We start from the raw sequence: 15,573 nt of genomic DNA, 5'->3' as shown, positions 1-15,573 counted from the left end.
CATTTTGGCGTTTGCTCATCACCTGCCATCTAAAAATAATAAAGGCCACAGAGGAAATTAAAATTGAGGAATGGCACAGAAAAAAAAGGAATAGGCAAAAATAAAGGCTTAACAATAAAACGACAGAAAAAATAAATATTATTTTTAAAATATTCGAATAATAAAGTAATTAATATGCAAAACATATGAAATTGAAGAAAAGATCAATGTTAGCATATATAAACTCCTGTCATTTGGCCACATTTAATAGTTCTACTTTTTTTTTAAACTTGGATAATCGAGTTCTATATTATTATTTTATTAAGAAATATATTTACTTTTAATATTTCAACATTTTTACTAAACGATTTATTTAGTTCCAATTATATATTATCATTACTCCCATTTTTTTATGTAGGCCTATTACCAATTCTTTTTTCTAGATATTCACAAATTCACACTTCCATCACTTACATTACATTACATTTTAATATTATTCTATTTTTCTTTATAGTTCATTTTTTGTTATATTTTTATTATATTATCTTAATGGGAATTCAATGGTACTATAGTATGGACTATGCAGCAACCATTTACTCTGAATAGATTATTTTCAAAAATGAATGGTTCATTTAATTATACATCTTTTTTTCAATCAGTTAATTATTGACATTGACTTTAATACACCAGGCTCTTTAATGTGATTTATTCATCTTTTTTTTCTGAGTATACTTACTATGTCCCTAAGTCGGCCTAATATAGCACAGAATAGATAGATAGATAGATAGATAGATAGATAGATAGATAGATAGATAGATAGATAGATAGATAGATAGATAGATAGATAGATAGATAGATAGATAGATAGATAGATAGACCTCATAAAAGTTAAATATTGAGTGACATTTCCGAGGAATTCCCCGGCCTTTGTTCTGACTAGCCTTTTGAGGTTGTGTAACCCTAAAAAACACAACTATGAATATATTATTTAAAGCCAGTAGCTTAGTGGCAGCAGCAGGAAATCTCTGGTTTAAAATATGTGGTTGTATTTCAGCATGTCAGGGTGGTGGTTACCGCTGCGTCTCACTGCACAACCAACTAGGGCTTTGGCAGGGTGCAGGAAAGCTGTTTCCTGTCATGAAAAATTCACTTAACTTACAAAACTTACAGACACACAAATCCAAGATGACTTTTAGTTCATGTTTATTAACACACAATAAAAAAAAATGAAAGAGCAAAATGTACATCTCACAAAAGTGAATACTGTGGAGAACTTCAGAGCAACATCATTGTGGTCATTGTGATCATTGTGATCGCTGTAGCAACAGTGTTGAGTGCAAGATAATTCAGAGCGAAAGTAACAGACTTTAAAGGAATCTCCAGGAGCAAATAACCACAACCATACAAGTCAAGTATATTTACATATATAGAAAGTCAAGCACACAGATTATAGACAGCTTTTAAAAGGTAGTCGGACTGCTCAGAAAATGCAAACTATTTAGCTCAAACAAGAAAAGTGCATTTTTCCAGTGTGTCCACATTAGAAGGTGCAGAGCAGTAAAAACATTGACGCCATATTTACAGGCCTGTTATAGCACGCTAAAATCTCTGATTATGATGACGTGACATTCAACAGTATATACACATAATTTAAGACAATCACAAACAAATGCATGAAATGGAAAATTTTTGTGCGTTAACCACTTAAATAAATACAAGACATTTAGTGTTTTTATTTAGCACACGGTATCCTGCGGCTAATGTCTTGCTTTCAGTGAGATGTGCATTCAGTTATCAGGAGACACTAAGATGTTTCCATAAATATCTCAAATGAGAACGAACCATTTCATAAAACAAACACTTTAAAAGGATGTCTTAATAACCTGTAAGGTGATTTTTGACCTATAATGCAGTCATTTTCTGTTCCTAAACGTACAACTGATGATGAAATCATTTTAAATAAATTTCTAAATTTATTTAAAATATAATAACTAGAATTTATTTCTAAAAATGCACACTTTAAGCCACCTGAGTTGTTTAATCTAACATTTCATGCGTGCTGTAAACAACATTTACTGTAATTGTGGTTGTTCCCTAAAGTGAAATCCTGAAACTAAAGCAGGAAAGCTTGTGTTTTTAACAGGAGCGTGCCTTTAAAGAGGCTTTGTTCAGATTTGGCAGTGCTCAACAACGACTTTCTTATCCAAGTGGTATATGTGTACAACACCTTTTACAGAGCTGGCCTTGTTCCACCTCTTTATCAGCACAAACTCAGCTGAACCCAGACAACGAATACAGATGTCATCTATTGTCAGGAGATTTTGGAGCTTAAAAATAGGCATGTCCAGTCTATAATCTTGGCTTTTTTTCTGCACCTATAGGTGAGATGGATTGCCATAACCTCCTCCGTGTTTACATGATATTGAACGAGGTTCCCTCAAAGCTGGCAGTGGGAACATTTACACAGGCACAAAGGAAGTCAGTAATTTTTTTAGGTCAAACTAAAACAATTTTTTTTTTTTGTTCCAAAATCAGCTTTTCCGGCTTGACCTCAATTCATAAAACCCCTAAAGCCTTTGACCTTTTAACACTGAGGGCATCTGAGAACTTGAACACATGTTGATCCTCTTATGTGGCACAATGGATGCAGAGTCAGCACTGAGAATGTCCTCAGAAGTACCGGTAGCACAGTTAATTTTGGTTTGAATTACTGGGCGCTTTATCAATTATTCAAGCTATTTCTGACTGGGCAATCTCTTAAAAAACACTTACACTACTAAAAAACTAAAACCTTTTGTTCTGCATTAGTACTTATAGATGGGCTCTTCTCTACAACTCTTCATTGACCCCCTGGAGGAAGATCAACCATGGGAACCTTTTCTGTTGGGGACAAAGGAGTAGGTTCTTTGTTTTCTAGCGTGGCGACGACCACTGCCTCGGGTACTGGAGAGTGGGCAGGTTTGGCTGAGAACCCTTTCGCGATGTCATCAAAGGTTCTTCCTTTAGTCTCAGGGACTCGCAGGTAGGTGAAGATGAAGAACCCGATAAGAAGGACCATAAAGATGAGGAAGACATATGGACCACAAATCTCCTGGAAGGAGGAGAAAAGATGTTTGTTGTCAGACAAATTGCAGTTGTTTAATGCGTTGTATGTACAGTATATCTCAAAAGTGAGTACACCCTTTAGATTTTTGCAAATATTCTGTCATATCCTTTCAGGGGATAACACTATCTTAATGAAACTTTGATATAACTTAAAGTAGTCAGTGTGCTGCTTGAATAACAGTATAGATTTATTGTCCTTTGAAAATTACTCAGTACACAGCTGTTAATGTCTAAACAGCTGGCAACAAAAGTGAGTACACCCCATAGTGAACATGTCTAAATTGTGCCCAATGATGTTGTTTTCCCGCCCTGGTGTCATGTGACTCGTTAGTGTTACAAGGATTCAGGTGTAAATGATAAGCAGGGCTGTTAAATTTGGTGTTTTGGGCACAATTCTCTCTGAATGCTGGACAAGATGGCACCTCATGGCAAGGAACACTCTGAGCAGCTGAAAAAAAAAATTATTGCGCTTCACAAAGATGGCCTTGGCTATAAGAAGATTGCCAACACCATGAAAATGAGTTGCAGCACAGTGGCTAAGATCATACAGCGGTTTTCCAGGACAGGTTCCACTCGGAACAGGCCTCGCCAGGGTCGACCAAAGAAGTTGAGTCCACGTGCTCAGCGGCATATCCAGAGGTTGGTTACCAAAAATAGACGTGCGAGTGCTTCCAGCATTGCTGCAGAGGTTGCAGAAGTGGGATGTCAGCCTGTCAGTGCCCAGACCATACGCCGCACACTGCATCAAATCGGTTTGTATGGCTGTTGCCCCAGACAGAAGCCTCTTCTGAAACCGATGCATAAGAAAGCCCGCAAACAGTTCGCTGAAGACAATGAATCCAAGAACATGAGTTACTGGAACCATGTCCTGTGGTCTGATGAGACCAAAATAAACCTGTTTGGGTCAGATGGTGTGTGGCGTGTGTGGCGGCACCCTGGTGAGGAGTACCAAGACAAATGTGTTTTGCCTACAGTCAAGCATGGTGGTGGCAGCATCATGGTCTGGGGCTGCATGAGTGCTGCCGGCACTGGGGAGCTGCATTTCATTGAGGGACACATGAATTCCAATATATACTGTGACATCCTGCAGCAGAGCATGATCCCCTCTCTTCAGGAACTGGGCCGTAGGGCAGTTTTCCAACATGATAATGACCCTAAACACACCTCCAAGATGACAACGGCCTTGCTGAAGAAGCTGAAGGTTAAGGTGATGGACTGGCCAAGTATGTCTCCAGACCTAAACCCAATTGAGCACATGTGGGGCATCCTCAAGAGGAAGGTGGAGGAGTGCAAGGTGTCCAACATCCGTGCGCTCCGTGATGTCGTCATGGAGGAGTGGAAGAAGATTCCAGAAGCAACCTGTGCAGCTCTGGTGAATCCCATGCCCAGGAGGGTTAAAGCAGTGCTAGATAAAAATGGTGGTCACACAAAATATTGACACTTTGGGCACAATTTAGACATGTTCACTATGGGGTGTACTCACTTTTGTTGCCAGCTGTTTAGACATTAACAGCTGTGTACTGAGTAATTTTCAATGGACAATAAATCCATACTGTTATTCAAGCAACACACTGACTACTTTAAGTTATATCAAAGTTTCATTAAGATAGTGTTATCCCCTGAAAGGATATGACAGAATATTTGCAAAAATCTAATGGGTGTACTCACTTTTGAGATATACTGTATGTATGGTCTGCTGCGAGTGTAATAAATGCAATAAATACCTCCATTTTAGGGAAACCCAGCCCCACGAGGAAGTTGGCAGTCCAGTTGGAGCAGCCAGCGACGGCCATGGCAGCGGGTCGAGGCCCCTGGGAGAAGAGCTCAGCCACGATAAACCAGGGGATGGGACCCGGACCCATTTCAAAACTGGCAACGAAGCCAAATACACCCACAATAGCCAGATAACTTAGAGACGTGTTGGTCTTCTGCTCAGAGAAAAAAGAAAAACAAGGGAAAATATGTCATTTGGGAACAACAGAGGGACTTTTTTTAGTAAGTTATGAACTTGCACGATATGAAGACGACAGAAACTTCCACTCACCACTAAAGACAGTGAGATAGTCATGATGAGAGCGCTGACGGCCATTCCAGCCAGTCCAATCATATGCAGCGTCCTTCGTCCTGCTCGTTCAACCAGGAACAGCTGGTGTCCAGAGAGTAACACCGGTTAACAACCAGCAACCACAAGACACGTCATCAGTTAAAACATCTATGTGGACACTTACAGACACAACAGTAAACACAGTGTTGACCACTCCAGCTCCAATGGTGGCGTAGATGGGTTGAGTCACACCAGCGGTTTTAAATATGCCTGTAGAGTAATAGAACACCTGAAAAAACAGATACAAGTTTACTTTTGATTATTTGCTACTGTTAATTTCACTGAGTAAAACGTGGTCAGCCTCTAAATCAACATGATCCGGTGATGCATATAAGGGTTTAAGTTGATGTTTAGTATTAGTATGTACATAAAACATGATCACATTTTCACAAAATTGCAAATGCTGAAGTATTAACAGCAAGTGTGATGATTCTGTGTGAGATCATTTCAGACTAAACTTTGCCATTTGATAAATTCGTTCCATGACAGTTTTGTTATAGGCGAAGGTTTAGGTGTGGTTACACAGGAGAAACTCTCTTAAAGTGTGTTATGATGAGGTTCATCAGCTGGTAGATGATATAGGCCAGAAAGGTTAATGCGCTTACTGAAGTTCAATCGATGCTGCCGCCTTTGGCCACAGGCTGCAGCTGCTCTTCTATAGATTGGCAGGTCAGATGCAACAACTGCTAATATATTTTGTCAGCCTGGCTACATGACCGTATTAACAAAATGTCTATCGGCACCACTGTGTTTGTCTCTGTCTCTTGGGTCTTTTGCGCTTAATCTAACAGTGCCTGGAGCCAAGAAGCATCTCTTCTTATGAGGTTGTCAAAAGCATTTATATCAGTTTACTGAATGCTCCCTGCTTGAGTTTAAACATTGCTCCCTCAATCCCTGCAGAGTGACATGTGATAATAATGTCTCTAGCATGGTGCTGTGTCATTGGGATTGGATGTCTACTCACGGCGTTGATGCCAGACAGCTGCTGAGAGAGCTGCAGGATGATGGCGATGATAATCGGTTGACGGTAGTTTGGAGACCGGAACAGTTCCAGGACTGTCACTTTCTTTTCCATGGCCATCTTCATCCCTTCCTCCCTCATCTCCTGAATATCGTCTTCCACATCTTCACAACCACGGAGACGCACCAGTGCTGCAAGATGAAGAGGAAGGGGGGTTGAAGAAGACGGATAAAGCCAGTAATATGATTTGAAGTCGTGAAACACCTTGCTATTTACTCAAAGTCCATCATTAAAAATACATCAGTAATTCTAGATGAAGGTGTTACTGGAAGACAGATCTTGCCATCTTGTATTGGTAGTATAAAAACTGTCTGAAAACAGACCTTTTCTGGCCTCCTCCTCCTCTTTGAGGATAATGAGGAGGTAACGGGGACTTTCGGCGCAGAAGGGCAGCAGGATGGTCTGCAGTATGGCAGGCAGGATGGTCACAGCAAGCAGCAGCGGCCACAGATCATCTGAGCCCAGCAAAAACTCCAGACCAAAGATCTAAACACACGACCAAATAAACAAAGAGAGAGATGAAGAACATGAAACATAATTTATTTCTGATATGAGTTGCTTTTTTGAAAGCCAGCACATCTGACCTAGACTATGGGCTCAAATTAAAGCCATAAATATTTTGTATCTGTAAATAAACTTTGTACTTGTAGAAACACTTTGTACTTGTAGAAATATTTTGTGCATGTGCAAAAAATATTTGTACTTGTAGAAATATTTTGTGCATGTGCAAAAAATATTTGTACTTGTAGAAATATTTCGTGCATGTGTAGAACATTTTTGTAGCTGTGGAATTAATTCGTCTGTGTGCAACATTGGATATACAAAGCTATAAACTTTTTTTACAAAAGCTACAAACTTTTTTTACAACTACGAATTATGGCACTGTTTTGACGTGCCAATAATAAGAGCCAATCAGCGATCTTTGGCACGGGTTTCAAAGTGTTTCTGGAGAGCCAATCAGCACATTGCATCGCCTACTGACGTGGCCGCCATATTGGATGTGGCAGGACTTATTTTCATAAAGCGCCTTTCTACAAAGAAATTTACGTTTTACGTCTCATTTATTCATTCACACACGCACTAATATACTTGGGAAACAGTTAGGCACCACATATATTTAATTTTCTAAGACGGCAAAAATAAGAACTTGATCCCACATAGGAGTAATTCATGTTATATCAGCTATAGAGAACAATGTAGTGCCGAAAAACAATATATATTCCCCTTCAAAAAAATAAAAAAAATAGAGAAACATATTTTCTCATCAACAAAGCATATTTTACATTTTTATACATGACATTACATTTTATTGTTCTTGTTATTTTATTGTCTGAAAAATGGTTCAAATATGTTATTTTGTTATTTGAAATTTTTTTAATTTGTTTTGTTGATGAAAAAATATCTCTCTATTTTTGTGAGGGGGATATATATTGTTTTTCGGCACTACCTTGTTCTACACATGCACAAAATATTTCTACAAGTACAAATATTTTTTGCACATGCACAAAATATTTCTACAAGTACAAAGTTTTTCTAAAAGTACAAAGTTTATGTACAAATACAAAATATTTATGGCTTTAATTTGAGCCCATACTAGACAAGCTTCAAAGTTTGTCAGGGTAGTACCTGAGGATGAAAACACTTTTACTTGTAATCTTATCTCTATTTGATGCCATGTGAGCTTTATCTATGCATAAAAATAGAGATAAGAATATACTTTTTTTTAAGTTCTGAAAGAGCAGATATTTGCAACGTTTGTTGCGAATCTGTCAAGACTGTGTTTAAAAGATTATATCCATGATCTAAATAGTTCAACAGTGGTAAGTATATCACTGAATGTGTTGTGATTAGAGGGAAAGCAGCCTTCAGTGTAATCCTGATCAAAGCAGTTTAACACAAAATAACGATAGAAATCCACAGCTTTGATGTAAAAACCTGCGTGTACCTGTGCTACCAAGATGCCGATAACTACGCCCAGCTGGTGCAGTGTACCAAATGCTCCCCGGACAGCAGTGGGGGAGATCTCGCCCACATACATGGGTGTCAGACCCGTGCACAGACCGCAGAACACACCGATGAACAACCGGCCGACAATGACCATCTCGAAGGATCGACTCAGAGCCGACAGTCCCATTAGACCACCGCCCACCAGAGCCAGGATGTTAGTTATCAGCATGGACTTTCGCCTGGTGGGTAGAGACCGAAACACAGGACCAACAGAGTTAGTGAAAGGAAAACCAGGCAAGTAAAATAAAGTGTCGGGATGAAATAAATTATTTTTTAAAAGGAAGTCAAGAATGCAACAAACTATTGATTATATTATGCTGTAACCTACAAACTTAAGCGCTACAACTTTGAGTCAATTGTCATGTTTTGTCCGACTTTGCCAGTTCATATTCAGTTATGTTCCGTTTTTATTATTGCTCTGCAGCGTTTATTCCTGATATTCTCACCTGCCGAATGTGTTGACCATGGTTCCAACAGAGAAAGAGCCTACCATGCCTCCCACACTGAAGATAGCGACAGCAAAGCTCCACACCATGGTGTTACCTCCAGGCGTGAAAGGCTCCCCATACCGATCGATGGACACATTGTCAAAAAAGGCACGCAGTTTCTGGAAAATAAGGGGCAACATAGTTATAGATTGATACTTGGAAGAAGATATAAAAAAAATATGTGAGGGGAGTTTAAGATTTTTCCACAAGGGGGCTGTATAGCTTATGAAACTGTGCTAATGGACTGAAAAATGACAACAGACACAAAAAAGAAAAGTCGTGTCTGGCACCATAATTCTAATTTAAGTCAATTTGCAGAACCATGAAAGACACCAGATAGAGAACATGAACATGAATGAACATTTAACATCCATAACAAGAGCCTGTATGCCATTACTGCAAAATATCTATAAATCACACTAAGGCATATTCGGATATTAGTGTGGGAGGCAGTCCTGCGATGCTGCAGCTGCTGTTGTAAAACATGGAGACTTTCAATGTTCAATATTCATCCAGACTTGTGGCAATACACGGACAAACACACACACACACCTGCTCGGGTGCATTGATGACCCCGGTGTTGTAGCCAAACTGTAGAGAGCCGATGACAGCTGTTGAAACACAGTAGAGGAGGTACGCTGTCACCCTCTTCTTTGGCTTTTGAGAGAAAAAAACAGCAGTTATGACAGATTACTGCTACAAACAGACAGAGCTCATGTACAATCACGCGCTCAGTTTGACGGGTGGAGGTGGCCTGTTCCTGGCTCTACAAAGCTCTGGTTGTTTACACTGACACTGGTAATTACACACAATGAGCCTTTCTCCAACTCAAGTCGCCCCTTGTTTTTAGAACGCTGCATTAGCTGCTGCAGACTTGCAGCACCTTTTCTGGATGAAGGTGTTACCAAAATGCAAAAGCTCCGTAATTTGTAGCTTTGAGGTATTTTTCAGATAAGCAGGTAAAAAAGAAAAAGTCCCATTGTGTCCTGCGGGTGTAAGAATTAACGTGGGTTTAGCTCATAATAACAAGTTAATACATCGTAACAATGATGGATTATACGGCAGTTTTGGCTAGGAAGTGAAATTTGAATTGTCCAGTCGAGTCGAACTGAATACTGGTTTTAATGAAATTGTGGCTCCTGACATGGTATGTGGAGGCCGCAAGCCAACCATGGAAATCCCAGTTGAAGTTTCACTGATTTAAATAATACTATTTACTATAATAACCACAGACTCAGTTCTGGGTAAAAGAGAAGAAGGTCTAATGCTGGTCTTCTAACAGGCTCATAAATCCACCTGCTAGCCTTTGCTGCTGATTCAACACAGAACAGTCAGATAAGCATCAGTGAAACATTCATGATTTGAATTAGTACAGTTTTGTACATCATGCTCAAATTAAAAAAAAAATAACAGAGAGAGAGGGAGAAAGAAATAGACTGATCGAGACAAGTACACACAGTTCTGGTCCTGGTGTTCCTTCTGTTTTATAGTACAGAATATCACTATCTGCACTGATTAAGTTAAGGAGTCCTCAAACATCATGAAACTATGTTACTATCAACAAAGTGCTTCAAGGAATAACTTTGAAACTCCCCTTGAACAAACTGCCTGATCTTTCTTACCATCAGTCATCTTAAAAATTATTATGATTTGAACAAAGAAGCCAGTGTTCTTTGTTAAGAACAGCAGCAATTTTAATAGGATTTTGGTGCATAATGTTGGTGGCTGCTCATATCGAGAGCCTCTTAACTTATCATAAAGCACCACATGTCTGAGACTGAAACAGCACGCAGGAGGAAGCGGTGGCATGACTTCTACACCGATAAATGAAAACACTCACACGCAGCTGATTATGGAACTACATTGTGTTTCTGAGCAGAGTATCGCAGCGTAAACAATGTGAATACACTGATGCTGCAGGAGTGTGAGATATACAGAGAAATATTGTGAAGGTTTTTTTTTGCACTGTGTCTTACTAAGGTGAATGCTGTGAACATATGATAGGGTTAGTGAAGAGGAAATGCAACATCCTGCCCATAGGAACGCAGAGCAGTGATAAAGTTGGAACCTAAAAGATGATGTTACATTTGAGGATTATAACATCAACAAATAACTCCATTGCATCCAATGCTGTTCCCTAAAGGAGACTATCTGAGTATAGGAGATGTATGTGTGGTGCAGTTGTGTGTGCATATTGCATATTGCAAAATTACCCTTATTCTATATCCGCATCTGTAAAAAGGGAGGGAGCAGATAAGTGAGAAGCCGTAAGAACATCTCAGTATTATACGATCGCACCATGGCGGTCGAGGGTTTGTATCGACATGTTTTAGGGCATGTGACTGCACAGACATGTAGTCATGGTACTGCATCTATTTAATCGTGGGACTTGCATATACAAGGAGCGGCCAAGCCCACCATGTTGCTCAACAGCCGTAACTGCATTTCACAATGAGTGACGTTACAGTAAAATACACATAGTGGTTCACGGTTGTTTCTGCAGCTCACTATACTATAAAACAGTATGAAATGGGAACCTGTGCTCAGTATGTCACCATTATTCATTACGGTACTTAGAAGCGTTTAGACCATGTGGACATGAAAACTGAGCATCCTCATGAGGAGCATAAAAACAACTGAAAGCTCCACAAGGCAAACAAACTAACCTGACTGATTTAAAAACTCAGATTCAAAGCTTCACTTTCATAGTATCCTTCCTGTATTTATTCTTGGTTTATGTTTCCTTTTCTCATTGAATAATTAAACAGAAAAAACTGATAAGCACATGCACTTACGATGGACCTGACTTTTGTCAAACAAAACCACATTCATGTCATCCTGCAATAACTCTCCTCTAAGATGAAGTAACAGCCTTAAGTAACATCTATGCAACTGAAGCAACTTCTTGCAAAAGACAAACCACAGCAAAGGTTTGCAAAGAAGCAGGTTCAGTCGTACCAGGCGAACACGATGGAGTTTTATCACAGCCATATTTTGATATACAGCCTAAATTGAACTAAAACAATGGCTCTTTTTCCTTTTGTTTACGAGCATGCCTTGCACTGCTGCACATCCCAGGACCCACCCTTCTACGCAACATGCCATTGAAGGCAGGAAGCTCAAGCTCCCACAAGTGCGAACTTGCCACTCAACGGTGCTGTCTCGCAATCTTACTCATTTAGTCACGTCCTGAAATGCCCGGCTCTCATCTGGAACCACTGATCTCGCCCAGAGTGGAAAAGTACAGAATGCACAAACTTTGGATCGGTTTCAAAGTTCTTTGAACTTTACCAATTCAATACAACCGTTGTCAAAAAAGAGGAAATCTTTTCAATCTAAGGAATGTTACTTTAAAAATGATACAATAGGTGCTGCTAGAGTATAGGTAAGGAGCTGCTTTTACTTACCTTGTCGTCCTCCAGCTGCTGCATCTTGGTATCTGCTGCTTGAAGGAAGATGAACAGAAGAACAATACTGGGATACTCAGATCAGACTGCAGTCTCTTATTCCTTAAGAACACACTTCTGTGTAATCAGTCAGCAGGAAAAACCTGAAATTGAGTAAACAAACAATTGAATAAATGTTGACAACATTGACCACTTTTTTTTTTTTCCAGAACAAATACTAAAAGCATTTTGAAAGCATTAAAACACTGAAATACTTCCTGCGGCTTTGAAAGGAAACTATTATCATGCCTAATAGCTTAGCACTAATGCTACAATCACACACCTAATGGAGTGGATGCTGCAGAGCTGGTGCTGGCACAGACAGCTGAGGCCCTTCTCAGTCTGAAGTCAAGAGTTCTCAGTCAACCCACACTTCACTAGACCCCTCCCTTTTCTTCCGTGTTCAGCCTCCTCTGCTCTCCTCCTAAATGATCAAGTTATGAATTATGACAGACCTTAAACCTTTGAGATTACTAGCTGTAACCTACTTGTTTTATTTTATTCTGGGAGAAATAAGAAAATAACATCTCAGTGAGTTTTGGAGGATCTGAAGCTTCAGGTGATGCTTTTAAAAGTTACCGACACTGGAATGTCCTCTTCTTGGAGGCAGGGGCGTCAATTGGGTATGGCAAGGTATGGCAGCCGCCACACCTTTGCTTCAAGGGTTAAATGTAAATGTTTGTTTTTTTTAAATACATTTATGGAATAACTACAAATGCAAATAAGAACAACACGATCGATTTCACTAGTTATTATACACTGCAAAAATTCAAAATCTTAACAAGAATATTTGTCTTATTTCTAGTTAAAATGTCTAATTTTTAGTCTCTTTTTTTTTTAAATCTCATTACATTTAAGACAAGACTCAAAAACAACAATTTTCACCTGTTTCAAGTAGATTTTCACTTAAAATAAGTGGAAAAATCTGCCAATGGAACAAGATTGTTTTGCTTGTAATGAGAAGATAAATCTTGTTCCACTGGCAGATTTTTCTACTTATTTCAAGTGGAAACTTTACTTGTAACAGTTGAAAATGGTCAAATAACAAGTTATTTTTCTGGTAATGACTCTTGTTTTAAGTGTAATGAGATTTTTTAACTAGAAATAAGACAAATATTCCTGGTAAGATTTTGAGTTTTTGCAGTGAGCGAGACTGCATTTGAAAAAGTTCCAATTTACTTGACCACACAGATAAGCTACATAGCAGACTTCTGTGATGAGTATTTGCTGGACGTGTTGATTGATACTCTAGTTAAGTTCTGTGACTCGTAACCTTGCCATACCTTAGCTTCCACTGAATTGACGCCACTGCTTGGAGGCTTTAAGTGATTTTTTAGTATTAGCAGCATGATGACTATAATGCCACGTTTATTCATCTATGATCATATTTCACCCGAGCAAAAAAGAGTCATTGTTATCAGAATGAAAGTTTGTTTACCGTGGAATTATGTGGAAATTCAGCTTTTAAGTCCAATAACAGTTTCGTGGGAGATCGGTTTGTTCTGACAAAAAGAAAAGTTCGGTCACCTTCCTATGAGGAAGTGTTTAAGTTTTGGAGGCAGAGAGGACACGCTGCTGCTCGGCACGTTGTCGTCTCTTACTCATGTTTAGATGAGCATCCAAACGCGTAAGCGTAAAGGCTGATTCAGGCTGGAGTCACCGACCTCAGTATCGTAATGTGCGTGCTAGGCGCGCAGATGCCTTTCCACCCGCCCGCTGCAGAGACGGGGCCGTGCGCGGCAGAGCCGGAGAAAGGAGCCTCTGTGCGGTCGCTGGTCCTCCGCCGCCCACCGGGGGTCACGCACAAAGCCCGCTCACGCAGACATCACGAGACCGGCTCAGTGGGTGCTGAACAAAAGGGTTCCCCTCTACTTCTCCCTCTCTTGTGATCTTTGTACCCACCTAAAGCTGGGGGGGTACAATACCGTTATGATATTACAGATAGACAGTAGCCTACTCACAGTTGTAAAAAAAAATCAGGGGGGATGGTGGATTTGATCATATGGGGACAGATTATTTGTGCTGATTACAAATAATATATTACAAATAATAGCACTGACCAAAACACCTGCATAAATACTGCAGGAATGACATAGCAGCAGTTAAATGCAGCCTTCTGTAAGCTTTAAATATCCACTGGGCTTACATCAAATACATTAAAACACAAAAATAAAAAACAGTTTTCTGAACTTATCAATATGCCTCTGTCCTTCACAGGATAAGTAAAATGGATCACTGCAAAAACTCAAAATCTTAACAAGAATATTTGTCCTATTTCTAGTTAAAATGTCTCATTTTAGTAAAAAAAAAAATCTCATTACACTTAAAACGAGTCATCACTGGAAAAAATAACAATTTTCTCCTGTTTCAAGTAGATTTTCACTTGAAATAAGTAGAAAAATCTGTCAGTGGAACAAGATTGCTTTGCTTGTAATAAGAAGATCTTGTCCCACTGGCAGATTTGTCTACTTATTTCGAGTGAAAATGTACTTGAAACAGGTGAAAATTGTCAAATAAGTTATTTTTCTGGTGTTATCTTTCCGGTGATGACTCTAAATGTTGAAATAACAGTAATACCACATTCATTGATGAAATGACATAAGGGATGAAAAGGCGGGATGGCAGTTTTACAGGGAGGATGATTTTGACCGTTTTTATTTCAGGGGGGGATGCAATCCCCCCTCATCCCCCCTCAACTCGAGTACTGCAGATAGATATGGAGAAGGGATATACCTGACTGGGGACCCAAATTTCAACTGGAATGAAGTATGGACCAATATAATATCATCTTCCAGAAACCCAGATCATCAGCGTATTCATGTTCAATTTGTACACAGAACTTATTTAACACCTCGCAAGCTTTACCATATGAAGATCCTGGCTAGCTCTATATGTACACTATGCTTTCAGAATAAACCAGGAACCTTCATGCATAATGGTCTGGGAATGCCAACCTGTTGTAAATTTCCTAGCAACAGGTTGCAACTGCATTGTCCTCGATAACAGTATAGAATATTACAATAAACCCTCAAACACTTATTTTAAATAATTGATCAACAATCAATGCTTCACTATGTCAAAAACAAATTTTGCTTGCTGGCCTAACAGCAGCAAAAAAGATAATAGCAGTAAGAAGGAAACCACCACACACGCTTAACATCTCCCATTGGTATCTGACTTTTCTTGACATTATTTATCTGGAAATATCTACAACCCAAATCCATAAGGCAAAACAACAAAATCATTTATTTTGGTATATGGCAGCAGCAGATAAAATTAAGGCCAAACTTGAAAGATGTATTTAAAATTGATATAGACTATGTTGCAGCTACCCTTGTTCAGTTTTTGATATTATTATATTTTGCCTTTGTTTTTTTTGTTTTTTGTCCTTTGTATTATCTTTTTTTCAGTTTTTCTTTATTA

At 39.1% G+C, this 15,573-nt stretch overlaps 1 protein-coding gene across 1 annotated transcript; it reads right to left on the bottom strand.

Moving 5' to 3' along the window:
- Positions 1-1,165: 1,165 nt before the first annotated feature.
- Positions 1,166-13,800, bottom strand: slc2a3b (solute carrier family 2 member 3b). Its single transcript, XM_061717044.1, has 12 exons — positions 13,589-13,800; positions 12,434-12,574; positions 12,112-12,254; positions 9,257-9,361; positions 8,663-8,823; positions 8,155-8,395; positions 6,533-6,695; positions 6,153-6,340; positions 5,313-5,417; positions 5,129-5,230; positions 4,809-5,012; positions 1,166-3,070 (listed from the first exon to the last, which is right to left on the bottom strand). Exons 3-12 carry the CDS (start codon positions 12,133-12,135, stop codon positions 2,819-2,821), a joined length of 1,545 nt encoding a protein of 514 aa, XP_061573028.1. The 5' UTR covers positions 12,136-12,254; positions 12,434-12,574; positions 13,589-13,800; the 3' UTR covers positions 1,166-2,818.
- Positions 13,801-15,573: the final 1,773 nt, after the last annotated feature.

This window comes from Cololabis saira, chromosome 3 (assembly GCF_033807715.1).
Source record: "Cololabis saira isolate AMF1-May2022 chromosome 3, fColSai1.1, whole genome shotgun sequence".
NCBI classification, from domain to species: domain Eukaryota; kingdom Metazoa; phylum Chordata; class Actinopteri; order Beloniformes; family Belonidae; genus Cololabis; species Cololabis saira.
This window is presented reverse-complemented; position numbering and strand designations above follow the sequence as displayed.

Coding starts and splice junctions, on each gene's coding strand:
- slc2a3b (XM_061717044.1), bottom strand. CDS start 12,135: ATGCAGCAGCTGGAGGACGACAAG. Junction 8,824..9,256: donor TCATCAATGCACCCGAGCAG/GTGTGTGTGTGT, acceptor CTTATTTTCCAG/AAACTGCGTGCCTTTTTTGA. Junction 5,013..5,128: donor CTATCTCACTGTCTTTAGTG/GTGAGTGGAAGT, acceptor TTCTCTGAGCAG/AAGACCAACACGTCTCTAAG.